General features: G+C 45.8%; 1 protein-coding gene across 5 annotated transcripts in view; it reads left to right on the top strand.

The window, feature by feature from the left end:
• The window catches only part of WDFY4 (WDFY family member 4), a 280,511-nt gene that overhangs the window by 36,394 nt on the left and 222,403 nt on the right, over positions 1-21,714 (top strand). For 4 of the 5 annotated variants that reach the window (XM_057308808.1, XM_057308809.1, XM_026481534.4 and 1 more), the window contains exons 7-12: positions 407-596; positions 2,386-2,543; positions 4,081-4,533; positions 6,900-7,004; positions 8,568-8,758; positions 14,335-14,915. In XM_057308808.1, the coding sequence (XP_057164791.1) occupies positions 407-596; positions 2,386-2,543; positions 4,081-4,533; positions 6,900-7,004; positions 8,568-8,758; positions 14,335-14,915 (1,678 nt within the window). The remainder of the gene's footprint in view (positions 1-406; positions 597-2,385; positions 2,544-4,080; positions 4,534-6,899; positions 7,005-8,567; positions 8,759-14,334; positions 14,916-21,714) is intronic. The other variant, XM_057308810.1, reaches the window with a different exon arrangement.

The raw sequence follows: 21,714 nt of genomic DNA, 5'->3' as shown, positions 1-21,714 counted from the left end.
ATATCCTGCCCTGAACTTTTTTATCAGGTGATCTCTGAGCATCTACGGTGTGGCTTCCTTAAGAAGGTCTTTCTCAGTGCCCAGCGCTGGCATCGTGTAGCTCACTACCCGATGGACCCGCCCCTCCTGCCCCTGCTGCATGCTGGGAATTAGGAGCAGCCAGCTAAGACGCTTCCTTCCTCTTCCTGTTTCACCCACTCTCCATCTGGGTCTGCAGAGTGTGGCTCTTGGGATGGCACTGCCCATGGGGGAGACTTCTTCTTGACTCAAGACCCAGCAGAAAAGTGTTTTGAATTAATTCACATTTACATCTTGATATACACAGTTTAAAGGAGGGCCGGGAGGGGACAACCATGACAGAGAAGCTACGGCCTCCAAACTCAACAGGGTTGTTTTCTTCCTGCAGCCATGGATTGCATCAAACTGTCCCTTCAGAACCTCTCCAAGCTTGCAGACAGCCTCCCGGCTCCCGAGGTGAGCGAGGCAGTGAACCTCATCTTGGGCTTTGTGAAGGACTCCTACCCTATCTCCTCGGCTCTGTTTCTAGAGTTCGAGAATGGAGAGGGCTACCCTCTGCTCCTCAAAGTGTTGCTTCGGTAAGTGGTTGTCGTTGGTGGGAGAGAAACTGCCAAAGCCTAGGTCCTCAGTATCATTTGGGGGGCTTTGGAGAAAGACAGAGATTGAGGCTTCTTGGAATGTCTTCTGAAACATAAATTTCCACAGAGCATGGCCAGAGAGACTTTTATTGCAAAAAATAATTCAAGGAGCATCAGGGTTTGGAAGCCACTTCCTTTGAGGCCTGATGAAGAATTACCATGTTCATCTGGTGATATATACCACACGCATGCCCACTGGCTTGCCAGCCACCTATCAGAACCCACATCTCCATGTTGGAGCGCTCTCTGGGACTGTTGTAACCAGCTCTGCCGACTTGCTTGGGGGCTGAAAGTGCTGAGGAGTCAACAACCCCCAGAAGTAGCCCTCAGCTGAGGGCTGGCAGGAGTTGATGTATAAATACCCAGCAAAGTTGCCCCTTGGGTGGGACATCTCTACCCCCCTCCCAGAGTCCCCAGGAGCATTACACTCCTGTTGCCCTGCAAGGTGCTTACCTGATAATGCCCCTGCACTGGCTTCCTTCCCTTCCTTCTTACAGACTCCTTCCACTATCAGTAGTTTTTGGTCCAACTCCCAAATAAAATAGCTTCTCTCTCTCAAATCTTTGACTATGAGAAACCCAAATGTAGACACCATTGAGCTGGGCCAGGACTCATCTCCTGCAGTCTGACTTGCCATATCATTTTCAGGTCAGGTCCAGGGATAGATAAGACAAGAGATGGAAATCAAAGAAATTCTTTGATTGTTCCAACTTCTCCATTGGTCTTGGGGAAGCTGCTTAAAGGCAGGGCCACGTACACTCCCTTGCGCTCTGCTGTGTGAATGTGAGAAGCTGTTTTCGTCCATGGGGTATTGCTTCCCACTGTGCTTCACAGACTTCACTGCAGAGTCAGGTTTCTGGTCTAGAGGGGTCAGTTGGATGAGGGGGCTGAAGCCCCAAAAGGATGTGATTAGATGACAACACCTTGAGGGCCTTCCTCCAAAGGGACATTACGCATAAACGTTCCTGTGGGGTTGCTAGGTTTTACACTGGTCTGGACCATAACCAACTGGCTACTGCTCCCAAGGCGGTTTGTGTCATAGCAATTCCTAAACATTTCTTTCGTTAAATGAGTGGTTGGTTTTCTTCAGACTTTTTGTGGAAGCCAGAGGGGGAAATGAGCCTGTTCTGGGGAGTGTCAGGAAGGACCCATCTCAGCTCATTGGGTTTTTTGTTTTTTTTTTTTCCCTGCCTTACTTGAAGTCATACTGGAAGCACTTTTGCTCTTGACATGGCAGAGCTGGAATAAGATTTGATAGAGAGACAGACCCTTCTCCACAAGAAGAGAAAGGTAGCCCACCTACACATGAGTAGCTAAGAATGAAAATAATACTCAACCTTGACATAAGCATAAGGAAATCTAATAAAGTTTGATTACTTCCCAAGAGGTTTGTTTGTCCACTCGAAATATTAAATCTCTCATTTTGGGGGTGCCCTGCTCTGCTGGTGTGCATGTCTTTTGGGGTAGGTTCTGCCATAGAAACCAGAAACATGAGTAAATGCTATAGCTCTTCACAGGTTTCTACGTATTCCGACTGCATATCCTTACACCAAGGCTGACGTTTGCAGAGTGACTTTTATCCAGGGCGCTCCCCTTGCCTTTTGGTGCCGAACTGGTGCGGACCTCTGGGGGCCTGCCATTGCCTCTGCACCCCAATGAGGAGCGCCATGAACAAACATGGCTGCCCCATCCAAGAAGTCCATGGAGCTGGCCTTGTCTGTCCCTGCAGGTACAATGGCCCGACGCAGAGCGAGGTGGACCCCCACCTGGAGGAGCTCCTGGATCTGGTGGTGTGGCTGACCACCTGTGGGAGGTCAGAGCTGAAGGTGTTTGACAGTGTCACGTACCCTCAGCTGGAAGGCTTCAAGTTCCATCACGAGGCTACTGGTGGGTCATTTTATGTCTCTGGGGGCCTGGCAGTGGCTGGCACTGTGCCCTGACAAATGCTACACGGGTCTTTTCCTGATTCTTTGTGAGGAAACCAACACTGGGCACCTGTTAGTGATTCTGTCATGCCTTCATGGAGATGACCTATGGATTTAAACTTGCTCCTCTTTGGATGTTTTTAGATGTCTTGGTGGGACTTAGAGGAAATTTTTTGCTTAATGAATGCAAAGACCCTCTCAGGTAATGGAGGGAGCCTCTGACCTCCACCCCCACCTCTACTGTGACTTACTCTGCAACGTGTGTTCCTATGCGAGGACTGATGGCCCCAAAATAGCCACCCAGCCTCAGAGTCAGGGCCTCCTCAGTTCTTTGAGGTTGGTTGGTTATTTGCTTGATGAACTCTGCTTAGCAGAGGCACCGGTGTGACCAGGCAGGTATCTGCTCCCTGAAATATCTCTGTAGAGACTGTCACACACACTGAATTATGATCTCTGCAAGTGGCTGATAAACGCATCAGGGACAATGCACTGTGACACCAGGCAGGTGGGTCGGGTCAGGAAACTGCCCAGAAGGAACCATTCAGGTGGGGTCTCAAGGTTCAGAGTGGATCACCTAGGGAAAAGGAAGAGGATAAAGTTTAAAGGCAGGAAGTACAGGCTGAGGGAAGACGTGGGAACTGCAGACGTCCCAGTGAGTCTGGGGAAATGGGCACGGAGACAGGAGCAGACCAGAGCGTGGAGGCTGTGAAGCTGTAAGGCCGGCTTAGGGGAGGGCACCTTTGGACGCAACTCCAGGAGATGCACAGGGAAGAGTCTAGATCAGAGGGGAGTTCCAGGAACATCTCTGGGGTCTGAGGCGGGGAGGGCTGGAGCCAGGGAGTTCTCCGATGGAGTGTCTCCTGGGCAAGAGAAGACGAGGCTTCGCCTTCGAGCTGAAGAGAAAGGAGGGGATGACTTCCGAAGGTGTCCCTGCTTAGCCACTTGGCTAGAAATGAAACTGACTTTGCTTAGTAATCTTTAACATCATTTGATTTTAATTGATTAAAACCAACCCTCCAGCCCAGCTTTCTCCAAAGGAAATATAATGTGAGACATATCACATAATTTTAAATGGCCTAGTAGCCATATTTTAAAAAAAAATTAGAACAGGTTATTTTTCATAATATATTTTAGTTAACCTAATACATCCAAAATATTACCACTTCAACATGTGGCCATATAAATGATTGTTAATGGCGTTTTGGGGCCTTCTTTGTGCTACATCTTAGAAATCTGGTGTCTATTCTTATACTCATGGAACATCCTGGTTGGATGGCCACATTTCCAGGGCTCTGTGAGCCACCACATCTTGGACAATGCAGCTCTAGCCTTACTCACACCGTGGGCAGCTGGCTTTTCTGGACTTGCAATAGACATTTACCCACAGGAGCTGGAAAATAGAAACTGTAGATGGTACTTCCTGATGGCAACGCAAGGACGTGTTTCTAAGCATAGGCAGGAGAAATGACCTGCAGGATTATTCCTTCTTTCATCTTCAGGGGTGACTGTTAAGAATCTTCAGGCCTTCCAAGTCCTACAGAATGTTTTCCACAAAGCCAGCAACCCCGTCCTCTGCACCAAGGTCCTGGCCGCCATCAGGACCATGTGGGCCTGGAATGCCCGCAACTTCTTCTTGCTGGAGTGGACCCTGCAGCCCATCTCGCAGTTCGTGGAGATCGTGCCCCTGAAGGCAGCCCCAGTGCAGAAGCACTTCTTCCAGCTGCTGGAGGCCCTGGTGTTCGAGCTGCATTACGTGCCCCACGAGATCCTGCGGAAGGTGCAGTGCCTGATCAAGGAGAGCCCCGAATCGCCCTGCACTCTGGTGGCCCTGCAGAGTGTGCTCAGAATAGTCGGCAGGGACCTGCTCTTCACCGACATCTTCCGGGACTCTGGTCTGCTGGGCCTGCTGCTGGCCCAGCTGCGGAAGCGGGCCAAGATCCTGAGGAAGTCAGGTGCCTCCCGGGAGTGCTGGGAGGGGGCGGGGGAGCAGGCTGGGGGGTCTGTGTGCCACTCTGCTGCCCATCCACATAACAGGAAAAGTGAGCGTGCCCGTGTCCCCTGGCACCGTGAGGGTTGGAGAAGGTACCTTGGGCACGTGGCTTCACAGAGCAGGCAGCCCCTCTATTTCCTATAACCAGACTGATCTCCAGGAAGAGGCCAGAGGGATGAGTGTACCTCTAAACAGACTCATGGGGCTAACTCCGCCTGACGAATTCTCAGCTTGCAGATCTCTCCTGCACCACATAGTGTCGGAGTATGGAGCTGGAGAGACGTCGGGGGGTAAAGGAGCTCAGAGAGTCCTGGGGCTCTGGCAGGGCAGAGGGTAGGGGACATATGTGTGTGTGTGTGTGTGTGTGTGTGTGTGTGTGTGTGTGTTGGGGGGGGTCAGCTGGTACATAGCCTCTTTTTGGTGCTATCAGGCCCAATAGTCTCCCCTCTGGAGCAGTAATCACTGCAGCCCGGCTTCCCCTCCAAGTCTTGTCCCGCTTCTGTGTTCTTCTGGGCTCTGCACCTGTGGCACCTTGGCAATATCCCTTCACCCCTACCTTGGCCCTGGGCTCTCAACCTCAGCAGCCTCTGCTCCGCTGGTGGGACTTCAGGCTCCCTTCTGTCCAGGCGGGAGTGCTGGCCCGAGCTCTGTCACTGCCTGACCACACACCCCACACACAGACCCTGCTGTGGTTGGTCCACGCCTCCCACCTCCACCCACCTGCGGATAGCAGCCAGGGTGTGAAAACTCCTTTTCCAGTTCTTCCGGGCTTTCCTGCCCCTGCCCCTCTGGCCTTTCAGCCTGGAGAAGGCACACTGGGACACTGAATCCAGCCCCTTACCTCTCCCCACCTTTTGGCCTTTCCTCCTTGTACTGCATTGTCTGGGAGGGGCTGAGGGCTCTCTAGCCATTGGCTGCTTTTGGAATTGGGCTTCAGAGTCAAGCTAAAGTCGTCCGTCTTGTCTATTCCCTGATCCTGTCTCAGGGGAAGAAGCTGAAGGAGAGAGTGTGGGCATTGGGGCCAGACAACCCTGGATGGGAATCCTGTTCATGTTACTTACGAGCTGAGTGATCCTGAACAAGTTACTTAACCTCTCTGAGCCACTTTCCTCCTCTGTTAAATGGGTGCAAGAATGTCTACATCATAAGGATGTGGTTAGTACTAGGAGGAAGTACTGAGAAGGTCTCCCTGCTGTGCCTGGGGTATCTTAGGTGCTCGAGAGATGTTAGTGGTCTTCTCCCCCGTAGCTTCTGTGGTACTGCATGGAGGACTGAGAGAGGCAACTTTGGGAGGCCAGGAAGGACTCACATCTCCCTGGGAGTGTTTGCAAATAGGGTCAAGATTGAGGTTGAGGAGCTCCCAGCTTTATACATCTGGGCCTCTGGACCGGGCCTTGGAGACCGTTTTGCCATGTGCTTTTCTCCCCTGCCCTTTGCATAGTCTTTTTGTTTAATGTTTCTGTGTTACCTTACTGGGTATTGCTTCTCAGCAGCCTGCTATTGAACTTGCTTTTAAATCCAGTCCTCAGACTATGACCATTCCCAGCAGAACTGGAAATTTTTTGTGAGATGGTGCGCACTCAGTCTTACTTTGTGCTTTCTGTTGCTATTTATGTTTCTATTGTTATGGTGTCTAGTGCTTAGTGTTTCTATTGTTTCTTATTCTTCTTAGATACTTTGTCTCCTGGGTAATAAACTCTCCATTCATTCATTCATTCATTCCCCAAAGAGGTATTGAGTTTCTCTCTTGTGTCAGGCACTTTTCTGGCACGCAGGATGCCAGGCAACAGTGAACACACAGGCCTGGTTTGCCCTCATGAACCTGATGGAAACACCCATCCACTCCGGAATCTGTCAAGCGTCTCCGCACGTCAGGTGTGAGCTGGCAGTCCTCCCTCCCAGCCACGGATGGCACAGTGTAAAACTGTCCAAAGGAAGGTCAGAAGGCAGGCCTTGGGCATCACGGAGAGCGCTGGTTCTCAAAGAGTGATCCTCAGACCGGCTCCGTCAGCATCATGATCTGGGAACTTAAAAAAAAAATGCAGTTATAGAATCTCACCTGAGACCTCCTAAGCTAGAACTCTGGGGAGGAATTCCAGCTTCTGGATTTTAGCTTACTCCCCAGGGGATTCTGATGGGCTTAAGTTGGAGATCTATGGCTGTAAGGAGTTATAAGATGACTTCTGCTGAATGGGGACGTGCACTCCCTTATAATAGATGAAGTATGTTCTCATTTCCTTAAGACTATAGAAAACTAATGGAATCAGAGATTTGGGGGCCATACCATGTGTACTTAAGATTGTATTTATTGCTTCTTAAATACAACAGGAAGCAAAGAGTCCTCGCTTGATGTGCACGATACAGAGAGAGAACTGACCTGTGTGATGCTGAGAACGGTAGTCACACTTCTGAAAGGCTCAGTACGAAATGCAGGTAAGGATGGTACCAAACTCATCTTGTCACTGCTTGGTAAGACATTAATTATCTCCGGTGGTTTATGTCAGTGCTCCAGGTTATATCCAAGGAATAACCAACACTAAAGCTGTGGCTAATGTCCATTTGCTGGTTGATGTCCAGTGACCATCAGTAAATTGGTAGACATCTTGGTTGACAGATTTTACTTTTAAGATTGCTAAATAACTTTGCGATAGAGATATCCTAAAGAGGTATCTTAAATTTATGAGACCACAGGGTGCTCTCCCCCTCTTTCAAGTAAAATCTATTAATATCCTGCTGTGCCAACTAAGGTGCTTTTTTAAAAAATCAGAATTATAAAATATAGGTAAAGAAAACTAATCATTTTTAAGAGGCTTCCAGACCATGATGAACTTAGTAGCTCCATCCAGCCAAACATTTTCAGCTTCTTAAGATCATTGACTTCCATTTTTTAAAAAAATAGGTGCATTACCTATGCATGTGTATATATTAGGTTATGAAACAGATGTATCAACAAAGTGACATCAGTGGGTTTAGGGATTCGGGGCGTCTTTATCTGAGCCCCTCATGGATCAACGATACCAAATGTGAATGATTATTTCATATGCAGGGAGTGTCTAATGTTAGACTATAAATGCATATTCCTAGGCTCCCTCCCAGAGATCTAATTGTAGCAGGTCAAGGTAGAGCTCGAGAATCTTTTTTTTTTTTTTTTTTTTAAGTAAGCTCCATGCCCAGCATGGAGCCTAGTACAGGGCTTAAACTCAAGTTCATGAGATCAAGTGTAAGATGCTTAACTGACTGAGCCACCCAGGCACCCCAGGAATCTACTTTAAAACAGGCTCCCAAGGTGATTTCCATGTAGGGGTGCCTGGCCCATAAGTGGAAAAATCCTGTTTCATGGAGTCGACCAGCTCAAATCTACATCACACCACTTGAATGATTTGGTTACTTCCTAATTCTTATTCCACATGTGACCCCACCAAATATCAATCCTGCAAAAGAAATTTTTCCGATTACTTTTAAACAAAAGCATACCACTAGTCAAAGTTCTTTAATCCCCCCACTCTGGGCAACTAGCTCAGAACTAAATATGTTCGTAACTTCAATTCTGGTTCGTTTTCAGTAAGAATTTTGGCAGAGAAGAGAGGGAGTTGTCATTGGCCCTGGATTAGGCTACTAAGTGGCAATAAAGGTTAGAGGTATTATCTAGTTAAAGTTTGTATTAGGTAGGTTTCTTAAAAAAAATTCACTGAAAAATTTTTGAAAAAAATTTCAAAAACAGAATTTTCATTGAATAAAAAAACAAGTTTTTTTTTGGTTTGTTTGTTTTGTTTTGTTTTTGTTTTAATTGCTCCGTAGCTTCAGCTTCTCTTTTCCCCTTCTCATTTTAACAGTGGGTATGGATTTGGGGGGAAAAAAAGTTTCTAGTGGGCAGAAGACACGCATATAAAGGGAGCAAAACAAACTTGGATGTTGTAAGAGAAAGCTTTCTTGTCATTAAAGCCAAGGCACCGAGGCCCCATTGCTCTAGCCCCATCCTGTCTGTCTGGCCCACAGTTGTCCTGAAAGACCACGGCATGGTGCCCTTCATCAAGATCTTCCTGGATGACGAGTGGTACCGGGAAGCCTCGCTCAGCATCTTGGAGCAGCTCTCCGTCATCAACGCCGAGGAGTATATGAGCATCATTGTGGGCGCTCTGTGCTCGTCCACTCAAGGCGAGCTGCAGCTGAAACTGGATCTTCTGCAGGTGACGTCCAGTCTCCCTCTGTGACGGGCTTTCCCTCGGACAGGTAGTAGGTGCTTGGCATTTGCGCAGGCATTCCCTTGGTCCCTGTACTGTCCGGGTCAGGAAGTACTAACTGCTCTCACAAAAAGTCCCGCATCCTCCGTAGCCTGACCCCTGGGGAGTTTCTTTCCTGTAGAGTCCAATCAGTGGGGGAGGGGGATGCCATTCAGGGACAGCTGCCATCTGGGCATCTCGCTCAGCCAGGGGACAGAGAAAGGAGCATGGAGAGCTGCACGAGGCGTTCTGCAACCTTAGAACTAGCACACTTCTGTCCAGCTTGCTTGGGGCACAACTCACTTGGATACGAGGGGCACCAGGAAAGGTACTGTGGCTGGGCAGCCGCTTCTCAGACACACTGTCAACGGTGGAAGCGAAGTCTGGTGGCCAAGCAGCTGCCTTGTTGAGTTGACCAGCATTTAGCGAGTGTCTACCCCCTAGCAGCCGAGTGCCCAGCTCACACAGCCATCCGGGCGCTCAGAGACGAGTGCTCCTAAGAAGTGAGCAGTCATTGCAATGCAGTGCGGTAATGCCCTAGGAGGTCCTGAGTGCGGGCTTAGCCACGGGCGCAGAGGCTAGCAGAGCCCACTCCTGCCTCGCACGTTGAGGACGGCTTGCAGGAGGATGTTGGCGCTAGGACGAGAGGCCTGGCCGCAGAGGACACAAGGGGAGGAGTCACACCGGGGTGTCCCTTGTGGGTAACGAAGATGAGTGTAGGTTTTTGTTTTTGTAATATTTTAAGGATCATCAAATAATCGTAGCACAGTTAAAGTGATAACACATGCCCTCACCACCATGCCTTCTGCCTTACGATTTTGTTGTCCTTGTTTTTCCATGCCTTTTGTCTTTGTGGCCTTACACGTTTTTTAAAATTCCCTTTCTTTTGTTATATCTTGTTGAAGAGAAGTATCCCCCAGGGGCCCTCACGTACATGTGCAGCACAACCCCGTGCACAATACACACTCGTGTCTCAGTGACGTACGGCTACCCTCGATCATCGGTGAATTTAAAAAAAATACGGAGTTGCTCTGACTTCCAGAATTAAACAAGCAGGCCTACCCAGCCATGACTATTTCTGTACAAAACCATTTGAACATTTAGAGAACGGTGCTCGGTTTCTTTTACCTACTTGCTTCTCTGCAGAGCCTGTCACTGTCATGTGATTGTCCGACACGTGTGTTCCCATCATCACATGGCCTGAGCTTGTGCTTGGCATGGCCAAGGCGTCATGAGAAGCCAATTCAAAAGGGACAAGATGACCATAATTACCACGCATTTCACAGATGACCAGAACCAAAACAGTGATGTAATTATAGGGCCAAAGAAATCATGGGGCGCCTGGGTGGCTCAGTCAGTTAAGTGTCTGCCTTGGGCTCAGGTCATGATCCCAGGGTCCTGGGTTCGAGCCCCACATCGAGCGCCCTATTCAGCTGAGAGCCTGCGTCTCCTTCTCTCCCTGCTTATGTGCTCTCTCTCTCTATCAAGTAAATAAATATAATTTTATAAAAAGAAATTAGTTTTATATGAAATAAAATCAGACTTATATGAAACAAAAAGTTAACTATCTGTTGAAAGGTACTAGAGTCCCATGATTATGTGAGGTAAAGAGACTGAGAGGGAGCATGTGAGGGAGCGTAAGGGAGAGAGAGAAGAAGAATTAAAGGCAATTTGCGGCTCGGAAGGACCTGAGCTTCATGTGGTCTGGTCCTACTGTTCCATCAGGGACATGTCCAGAAAGCATTTAATATAAATTGTGCATTGTAGCTTGAATCTAAAACTAGTGACTTATAATCTAGGGATCTTTCCTCCTTAGCCTGCCATTTATTACATTTTTTTTCTCACATGTCTGTCTCCAGCCTGATTTACACGAGCCTTATGCCAATAAGCAACAGAGAAGGCATGACCAAAGTAGTCAGGCCCTTGGGTTCCTGGTGGATGAATCATTGGAATCCCCAACTGTTTCTGGTATTTTCCTATTAAGAGTCAAACAGATTTACAGAGAGGAAAGTTTTGGCTTTACTCTGCTTGGAGACAACAAGAGTCTCTGTGTCCGTTATAAAGTATCCTGCTTTGCTCATGGAAAGTTCATCTTACTTACTCTGCAGCCCAGAGACACGTTATTGGAGTGTCAGCCCTTGGGTAATAGGACTGAATTTCTAGAATTAGCAATGTAAAGCCTTTATGGTATTTTACAGATTCAATACCATTTCAGAGTCATGCTATCAAGGGATTAACACTGTGTTAAGCTTATTTAACAAAGTCATACCCTGTGTTCAATGTGCCATCTTCTCCCTTGGTGCCAAGTCACTACTGGGCAATTTGGGGTGGCGCCTGGAGCTGCTAGGGCTCTCCCAGGACTGGGGCTGTAGGCACGTTGTTGCTCTAGTGGGTGGTGGGGAGACATGGGGCTGCTCCCGACTGGCCCACCACCGAGTCATGTGAGGGGCTATCCAGTGTTTGCTGGAGTCTGGTATGGAATCTGCATTTGTTCCAAACGTCTTGGGAATCTGTTGGAACTTTAGAAACAAAGAGAGAAAATTAGCTCTTTCTGGATGGATCTCCCTCTTTAGAAGTTGAGGGTGGACTCTGCTCAAAGCACCGTGCCTGCAAAGTGAGTCAGATGCAGGATGAGGGGGAAGTGATGGAGCGGGGTGACCTCTGAGACCCTACCCTCTGCCCCTCCCCTCCCCAGAGGTTTGCCATCTCTGACAGGCATTTATACCCAGGTGTGACCCTCACTTCCTTTCCCTGAGGCAGTCGGCCAGTTGCTTTGGAGGAGAGAATTCCTCCAGAAACACCCAACTTCAGGCAGTCGTTTCCAAAATCCAGTGGCGCTTCCATACCAACAGGAAAGCACATGTGACTTCACCACCTAATCCTGGCAAATGATAATTGAGTTAAAGAATAATGTAAGCAAATGAATTTCCTCTCCACTGCCTGTGGGACTGTGATTGGGTTATGCACAAATTCAGATTGATCTGCTAATATACATTTAGCTGTTCAACTCTGTGCTTAATCGCATTACCTCACGAGTCTTCTAGCATGACACATGGAAAATTATGAGGAATAACACATAATAGAATGTGAAATAAATCCTGTTAGTCCTAACGTAGTTAGCGCTTTGCTGCAGACATCCATTTTATAGATTCAAGCTGGAGGAATACTAACTCAGAGACAATGACATGGTAACTGAGTTAAGGAGGAGAAAATGTGCTTAACGCTGACCTTTCTTGAAATGTGTCAACCCTACCCTGATTACTTTGACTTCAGCTGATTAAATTTACTCCCTTCCGCAGACTGGCAAGCCTTGGTGATGCATTATCATGCAAAGTTGAATGACAGTAATGGAGACCCTCCTCCTAGGCCCCCAGTTCCTGACAAATCGTTTCCCGAAGTAGCACAGTATTTATTTTCCTTTATGATAGAAATGTTTCTCTTTAGTTGCTATGAAATTAAGCCTTTGTAATTGGATTCTGGACTCTTTACTTTATGACTCTGCAAATATGAAATTAACCCCATCCCAAGAAATAATAGAGCAGTCTAAGTTCTAATGAGATTACCCCCATTTTAGATAATGATTCTGAATTTAATAAATCAAACAAAGCAACAATTAAGGACAGCCATTTCTTTTCTCCTCCCCCCTCCCAGCAGGAGGAGAAAGGAGCCATCTAGGAATTACAGGGGACAGACCCTCTACGAGACACAGGTCCTAAGACGGACTTTCATTGGGTCGCTCTGTTTTAAAAATATCCCCTCTCAACACTCCTTGAATGATGGAGTCCTTTGACCAATATCTGGTTGAAATTGGATGATTGGAAGGTGGCTTCTTGAATAAGAGGGGAGTTTGGTGGTCACCCATGCTGAGACAAGTGCCTGTAATTTGATTTGTTTGTTTTTTGCTCATTCTCCCTTTTTCGTATTTGTTTTGTCCTGTGTCCTTGTGATAAACAACAGAACTTCATTCCATTCGTTTACCTTCAACAACCTCCTACTAGCTTTAGGAGCCGCCGAAAGCACTCCTATAAATTTAGAGGGCTTAACATCCTACAACTTCAGATTTCCCAATGTCTTGGTGACTGGTTTATTTTTCAAGGCGTGAGTCACATGTCCAGGCACAAGGTCAGATGCAGACAGTGCAATGCATGCTATAAATTTACCAGTGCCCATCCCGTCACCCAGAGTATCAGTCGGTGGGACGAGACCAGCACCACCACACACACTGCAAGGTTAGAGTGTGTTTCCAACTTGGTGGAAGAAGTAATATTCTGTTGGGAGTGAGTTGCTCACACGAGGCAGGCACAGATGAAGCAGATCTGGGTGTGGTTGTCCTGGCCCCGGAGTCCCCTGGGTGGGGAATAGGGGCAGGCTGCTGCAGGGATGCTGTCTACACAGAGAAAGGCCTTGTTTGTCTAGAAGGCTTGGTGTTGCTACACCATGAACTTCACACTCCCTGAGCATCAGCCTTCTGGAGAACCTGCTTTCACAGTCTACATGCTTCTTTTAAGGACCTGCCTATAAAGTAAACTTTCCTGGGTTTTGAGCCAAATTCAGAAGTAGTTAGTCCAGATCTTTCCCTCCCTCCCCCCTCCCTCCCTCCTTCTTTTCCTCTCTCCTTCCTTCCCTCTCTCCCGTCCTCCTTCCCTCCCTCTAAAACATTTGTCAAATACTGTATATTGCACACGGACCTCAATGAACAGCATGCTGTAAGTGCTCAATAAATGTTTGATTTTAGAAGGAAGTAGAAGTTTTGTCTAGTACTATCTCAGTGATATGAAGAAGGTAGATTCTACTATGTATGTTATAAATAGCCTAAAGTCCACATATGGTCTATTCTAGAAGCTATAGTTATGTTTCCTTCCATCGAAAGTTTCTCTTCTCTGCCTTCATGACTTCATATTTTTCAACCAGATATTAATAGACTCATTTTACCATCTTTCTTCATTAGAGGTACTCATGCTTGCACAGAGGGAGATAAATAATGATAAGCTCCTTCATATAGATTTCACTGTGAGTCTTCTTTGCAATGGAAGAGATGGTTCATGCCACCATTCAGCAAATATTGATTCAGTGCGCGCTACATTCCACGGCAGTGGGTTGCCTGATTTCACAGAGCTTCAGTCTAGTGGAGGGCCGAGGCAATTTTCAAGTAACTTCATGACAGTGTGAAGAGAGTTTGGTTCAGCAAATGAGAGGGGGCTGTGTGAGCACTCGGCCCGGGGTGAGTACAATCCAGGGGTCAAAGGAAGCTTTCTGGAGGGAGATGCATCAAAGTTAAGATCCAGGAGGGGAAACCAACCCTATCCCTGAGCATAGGCTTCGACAGCAGCCTATGAAAGGAGGCACTGAGGGGTAACCTAAAACTAAAAGGAGGAGGAACAAGATGGGCACCCCACTGTCCGGAAGCACCCTCAGCCAGCTCACTGCTCCCACACCTTGAACAGGGAAGAGCACAGGCAGTGCTTTGGCAGGGGGGTGCTGGAGCTTGGCGTTAACAAGCTGCTTCCTGGATTTTCCTCATTTTTATCCTGTTGATGTCTCAGTCTCTACTCAGGATCCTGGAGACCCCCAAAGGCCGTGCCGCTTTCAGAGTGTCCAGTGGCTTCAATGGACTCCTGTCCCTGCTCTCTGACCTGGAGGGGTCTCTCCAGGAGCCCCCGCTGCAGACATGGGGGATGGTGTCCCCCAGCCAAACCCTGGATCTGGTCCTGCACACCCTCCGTGCCTTGTCCGCGGCGTTGCACCTGGACCCTATCAATGGGGACTTCTTCAAGAGGAACGGGCTTTTTGAGAAGCTGGCCGAGGACCTCTGTTTGCTGGGTTGTTTCGGAGCCCAGGAGGAAGAGGGAGCCCCTCTGCACTCCGGGGCGGACACAAAGGCCAGGCCATTTGCTGATTTGCTGAGTGTGGCCTTCACCTCCGCCAGCCCACTCCCACCCAAGATACAGAGCTGCCTCCAGGTCCTCAGCTTTCTGGACAGCATGGCCAGTGGCACCCTCCACCTGCGCAGAGACCTAAAGGAGTTCCCAAGGCCTGGGCAGGACCCAGTTGTGAATGCCCAGAAGGAAGAAGCTGGCGGGGACTCCCAAGGAAACTTCAAGCAGTGGCCAGAACTGGAGGAGAGGTAGACCTTTGCTGCTGGCTTCTGTAATCGGCTTATCAGTGTATTTCTCTCTCCTGTTTTCTCCCAAATATCCTGTGCATGTGTAGTGGGTAGGAAGCCTAGACCTACAAACTGGGGGGAGGTGGGTGGGGGAAGGGGTGCAAAAATGTCACATGACTTTTTTCCTTTAAATCAAGTTAACTTCGACTCCAATCTCTTCTACCTTGGGTGCTGGCAGAGAACCAATCTGAGTCAATACGTGGTTAGAGGATGCTTTTGAGTGACACAAGAACTGGGGGGCTTCCCAGATCTTGGAAACCAAGGACAGAACTCTGCCGATAAGCTCATTTTCTCTTTTGCCATCTTTGCTGCTGTTCCGGGGAGGCTTGGAGCCTGTACCCAGCCACCCTGGTGTGCTGGGCAGACTTTGCCTTTGGGAGTCTGAGCTTACCCACTGCCCCCACCCCACCTTTGTCCCTGCACAACCCGGGGGTGGAATTGAGGTCCTCTGACTTGCAGGATAACCATTGTATCCTTCCCCCTCACTAGTTCCTCCTGTTCTTTTCTCACTGCTTCCACTTCTCGTAACAAAGACAATCATCTCCGCTTTCCTCACAGGCCCATCTCCTCCATGAGCCCAGACTTTTGCAGACAACGCTTTACTTTCATTCCTGTAAGACAAACTTCCACTAAAGCAAGGAAGCCCAGAGAACACCCCTCTTCCTTTGGCGTGGCAGGGGAAGAAAATGAAAGAACATGTAACAAGAGTGGGTTCTCTTTTTTATTCCCCTAAGGTAGCAATGACAAAACACAAATTAATATTGCAATAAACTATCCTGCCTACCACCTCTCCACACCCTCTGATGTTTACCGGCCACAGAACGCCCTTCTGAGAGACGTGTACTTTTATCCAGCGATGTTGGATTGGCCAGACTTCAGTGCTGGGGGCTGGTGGTGAGGGGAATAGATGCCAAATCTCCAACTACGTAGATAATCATATCATTGTTCTCGTCTCTCTGGCTAATTTGCTAAATTAATTGGTTTTCTAATCTTGCATTTGCGCAGACACCAACTTGCTCATGAAGTATGTATTGCTGGCTTTGATTTGCTAATTTTTTAAAAGGACTTTTGTTCATGAGAAAGTTTGGTCTTTCACTCTCTTTCCTTGACTATTTTTACTATCAAGTTTATGATAGCTGCCTAACGTGAGTTGGGCAGTGTTTTCTCTTCTATTCTCTGGAAGAGTTTATGTAAATAAAGATTACTATTTCTGTTCCTTAGCTGTGTGATGGAATTTGCCAGTAAGAACCTCATAAGCTCAATGTTTTCTTGTAAGAAGATTTATTTTGTGATAATAAATTTATATTTCTTCTTGAATCATTCTTAGTAACTTTTCAAGTTCATTTTCCCATTCCAAGTTTCAATTTACTGGCATAAGGCTGTTCACAATATCTTTTTAACTTTTTGCTCCTGACACGATCCTTTGTGTCTTTTCTCTTCCCCTGCCCCCCAGCACCCCAGCATTCTTGACAGAGTTTCATTTATCAGCGTATCCCATGAGCCAACGTTCAGCTTTTCCGATCTCTCATACATATATTTTCTATTTCTGTTTTCATTTGTTTGTTCTAATTATGTCCTCTACTTTCTTTGGGTTTATTCTGGTACTCTTCTCCTTAGTTTAATTGATTAGGAGACTAGTTTTCAGTTCTCTTTTTAAATGCAAATTTCTCTGTCACTTTTTTTAGCTGTTACCACTCAAGTTTCATTATGTTGCACTTCCAATATTATTTAGTCCTAAATATTTTAATTTCCTTTGTGACTTATAGTTTGATTCTTGAATCTTGTTTGAATTGTGAATTTCCAAAGTTACAGGGTATTTTTGGTCATTTTTCATTGTTGTTGAGTTCTTATTTTATCATCATGAGAGAAGGCGGGCTGTATAATGGTAATCCTCTGAAATTAGTTGAACTTGACTCTGTGGCCTCCAATATGATAAATCTTCATAAGTGTTCTGTGGGTGCTTGAAAAGAATGCATATTTTCCAGTTGTTACACTCAATGTTCTATTTCTGTCCTTTATATCAAATTTGTCTATTCTTCAAATTTTCAGATTATTTAATCTGCTTGACACATCAGTTACTAAGCTATGTTAGATATTTTTCATTATGTGATAGATAAGTCAATTTCTGTCCATTTTTGCCTTATATTTGAGGTTATTAGAATCACACATATTTACAATTTTTATATCATCTCGTGGAATCGAAAAATTTCACTTTATATGGTGACCTTCTTTATCTCTAATAATACATTTTGCCGTAAAAACAATTTCGTCTAGTCATAATAAGGCTATACCAGCTTTCTTTTGGTTAGTATACGCCTGGAAGTTTTTAAAAAATTCTTTGGTTTCAAGCTTTCCAGGTCCTAATGTTTTAGGTGTTTCTTCTGTCAACACTAGAGAGCTAGTTTTTTGTTTTATTTTATCATTTAACCCAGCCTGGTATTTTTTGTTACTGAAGGATGTGCTTTGTTTATACATATATTTTTAAAGATTTTATTTATTTATTTGATAGAGATAGAGACAGCCAGTGAGAGAGGGAACACAAGCAGGGGGAGTGGGAGAGGAAGAAGCAGGCTCCCAGCAGAGGAGCCTGATGTGGGGCTCGATCCCATAATGCCGGGATCACGCCCTGAGCCGAAGGCAGACGCTTAACCGCTGTGCCACCCAGGCGCCCCTGCTTTGTTTATATTTTTATAATTATTGGTATGTTTGGAATTATTTCTACTTTGCTACTTTGTATTTTCTATTGCTCCACATTTAAAAAAAAATTTTTCCTTGTCTTCTTTTGAATTATTAGAATTTAAATTTTTAATTTAATTTTTCCCATTGACTAATTTGGATTTTATACTCTCTGTTAGTCTTTTAGTGGTTACCCTAAAATAATTTCACAGTCATCCTCATAATGTTTAACTATTTCTTTATTTACTATTGCTGTTTATCCTTATCCTCTTTCCAATACATACGTGTTACATATGTAATATGGAAGCACTTAATTTAACTCTTAAATGTATTCTTTTATATCTAATGTATATATTACTATTGCCCAATATTAATTTTGGGCAGTCCATCAATCTAATCTAAATCTCATTTTAGCTAATCCATCAAATAAGGCATTTATTCATGTATTTTTTGTTGAGGTATAATTGACATATTATATTACTTCAGGTATAAAACATAGTGATTCAATATTTGCATATAAATATATATTTTAAAGACTTTACTTACTTGAGAGAAAGAGCGAGAACGCTCAAGTGGGATCCAGGGCAGAGGGAGAGAATCTCAAGCACACCCTCACTGAGTACAGAGCTCAACGTGGGGCTCGATCTCACAACCCATGAGGTCATGACCCGAGCCAAAACCGAGAGTTGGACGCTCAACCGACTCCTCAACCGAGGAGCCACGCAGGCGCCCCTCAGTGTTTTTACATATCAGGAAATGATCACAACAGCTAGTCTAGTCATTAACACCCATCATCACACTAGTTCACATGTTTTTTCTTGTGGTAAGAGCTTTTAAGATTCATTTTCTTTGCAACTTTCAAATATACGGTATAGTATTATTAACTGTAGTCGCCAGGCTGAACCTTATGTTCCCATGACTTATTTATTTTAAAACTGGAAATTTGTACCTTTTGACTCCCTTCACTTATTTTGCCAATACCTCTACACCCTGCTTCTGGCGACCACCAATCTATTCTCTGTATCTATGAGCTCTTTGTATTTATTTTTTTTTAGATTTCACATAGAAGTGAGATCATATGGTATTTGTCTTTCTCTGAACTATTTTACTTAGCATAATGCCCTCAAGGTCCATCCATGTTGTCACAAATGACACGATCTCCTTCTTTTTTTGGCTGAATATTCCATTGTGTGTATATATCACATCTTCATCCATTCATTCATCCATCGTCGCTTAGGTTGTTTCTGTATCTTGGCTAGTGTAAAGAATGCTGCAGTAAATATAGGGGTACATGTGTCTTTTCAAGTTGGTGTTTTCATTTTCTTCAGATAAATACCCAGAAGTAGAATTGCTCAATCATATGGTAGCTCTATTTTTAGTTTTTTGAAGAATCTTCATAGTCTTTTCCATAATAGCTGCATCAGTTTACATTCCCACCAACAGCGCATGAGTGTCCATCACCAACACTTGTTATTTCTTGTCTTTTTGATGATAGCCATTCTAACAGGTGCTGAGGTGGTGTCTCATTATGGTTTTGATTTGCATTTCCTTGATGATTAATGATGAAGAGCACCTTTTCATCACCTATGTATCTTCTTTGGAAAGATGTCTCTTCAGATGTTCTGCCCATTTTTTAAAAAAGATTTTATTTATTTATTTGACACAGAGAGAGCGCACAAGCAGGGGGAGTGGAAGGCAGAGGGAGGAGAAGCAGGCTCCCCGCTGAGCAGGGAGCTCGATGCGGGACTCCATCCCAGGACCCTGGGATCATGACCTGAGCCGGAGGCAGACGCTTAAACAACTGAGCCAGCCAGGTGCCCCGTTCTGCCCATTTTTGATTGGATTTTTTTTTTGGTATCGAGTTGTATAAGCTCTTTATATATTTTGGGTATTGACCCTTTATCATTTATTCCATTTGCAAATGTCTTCTCCCATTCTGTAGGCGCCTTTTCATGTCAGACGGTGTCCTCTGCTGTACAGAAGGTTCTTAATTTGATGTAGTTCTACTGGTTTATTTTTGCTTTTGTTGTTTTTGCTTTTTGTGTCAAATCCATAAAATCGTTGCCAAGATCAATGTCGAGGAGCTTATGTTTTTTTCCAGGAGCTTTATGGTTTCAGGTCTTATGTTTACATCAAGTCTTTAATCCATTTTGGGTTAATTTTTGTATATGGTGTAAGGCAATGGTCCAGTTTCATCCTTCCGCATGTGGCTGTCTAGTTTTTTCTCAACACTATTCATTGCAATTCGGTCCTTTCCTCACTGTATAGTATTGGCTCCTTTGTCGTAAATTAATTGACCACATATATGTGGGTTGATATGGTCTCTCTATTCTGTTTCATTAATCTATGTATCTTATGCCAACGCCATCCTATTTTGATTACTCTGCCTTTGTAAAATCAGGGAGCGGGATGCCTCCTGCTTTGTTCTTCTTTCTCAAGATTGGGACATTGCTCACTGCACTGGTACCACAGCTGCACTTTGTGAGCCAGGCCTTGACCAGATTCCAGGCCCTTCTCTTCTTGCTTTGTCTTGGGGACAATTCCCTTTCTGAGGCTCCCTGGTCTCTCTCTTCTGGGGGAGGAGGCCTCTACCCTGGCCACCTGGAGAGCACGCAGGTAAACTAGGTATCTCAGCATTGAGCCTTTTTCTACCAGCTCTTAGAGGGCAGGGAAGTCGTTGTCAGCACCAGAAGACACGAGTAAGTGGTATTGAGTGATGAGAAGCAATAGTCATTTTTCAAATGTCTCTGGGGGCTAAGCACTAAACACTTCTATTCATTTAACTCCTTCCCAATCCTAGAACTTCACTAATAAAGAAACCAAGGCTAAGAAAGGATAAGGAGCATCGCCAAAGTCACACATTTAGTAAGTAAGCAATAGAACCAGATTCTGATCCCAGGTCTATTTCCAAAACCTGTGTGTGTGTGTGTGTGTGTGTGTGTCTGTGTGTGTGTGTGTGTCTGTGTGTTCTTCCTGCATCTTCTGGAAACTGCCACATTAATGGTGATGATTTTCCAAATGTTCTGACACAATAGCTTAAATAGTTTAAAGCTGGTCTCTAACCTATAGATGGCATCAGCCCGAATTCTTTACAGAGTAATCCTGTGTCAGATGTCATCTTGGTTTCACAATGAGTAATTTTTAAATGTGTAAGAGTCAGATTTCAAAAATAGAGCAATTTTTTCCTCATTAAAACTAATACATCACCCTGGACCTTTCCTAATGGTTAGAGAATAAGTGAAACCCTAGCCTCTCATGAGAGAATCAGGGGGATAAAGGCAGGGCAGTGGGCTGGGAATGGGGGACATGGTGAACACCGTGAACACTTGGCATCTTCTTGACAAGTGCCTTGGCTCAGCCCTGTCTGTGCAAAGTGGGACTTGCGCTCCAGGGAGGAAGGGCAGGGGCTGTGGGCCTTGGACTCAGGCCAAATGCTCTATGCCTTAGTAGCCATGTTCTTTGGGCCTATTGCTTTATCTCCCTGAGCTTCGATTTCCTGGTTTGAAGGCAGTGGTAACAAAAGTATCCACTTTGAAGGCCGTTGTGAGGTGAGGGCTGGAGAGGAGAATGGTTCTAGTCATTGCGATCAAGGATGCTGTCTCCCAAGGACTTGTGTGCCGGTTGCTGTGCTCTGCTCTCCATAAGCCTTGGTTGGTTTAATTCATACAGCAACTATGATTTAAGTATCATTGTTCACAAAGTGGAAGTTATATATTATGGATTTGCCCAAATGCATATGCAATGTCCAAAATACAGAATAGATAATCTCTATGAGACGTACACCCCCGCACACAGCACACCCATACCACACACACACACACACACACACCCCCCATACAGAACACCCCTACACCACATCCCCCCATAGACCTTTACACACACACACACACACACACACACACACGCAGGCACACACCCCACACTCACACTGCCCCCCAACCCCCCCACACAAATGTCGTTTAACGGAGTTTAATAAATGGTGGCTACAGTCGTGATAACCATATGGGGACCTTCTCTGGTATCTACCAGGTCCTGCTACCTGAGATGGGTAACAGCCTTCTTGGCCAGCCAATCCACAGTGAGG

The sequence above is a fragment of the Ursus arctos genome, unplaced genomic scaffold (assembly GCF_023065955.2).
Source record: "Ursus arctos isolate Adak ecotype North America unplaced genomic scaffold, UrsArc2.0 scaffold_7, whole genome shotgun sequence".
Taxonomy (NCBI): Eukaryota; Metazoa; Chordata; class Mammalia; order Carnivora; family Ursidae; genus Ursus; species Ursus arctos.
This window is presented reverse-complemented; position numbering and strand designations above follow the sequence as displayed.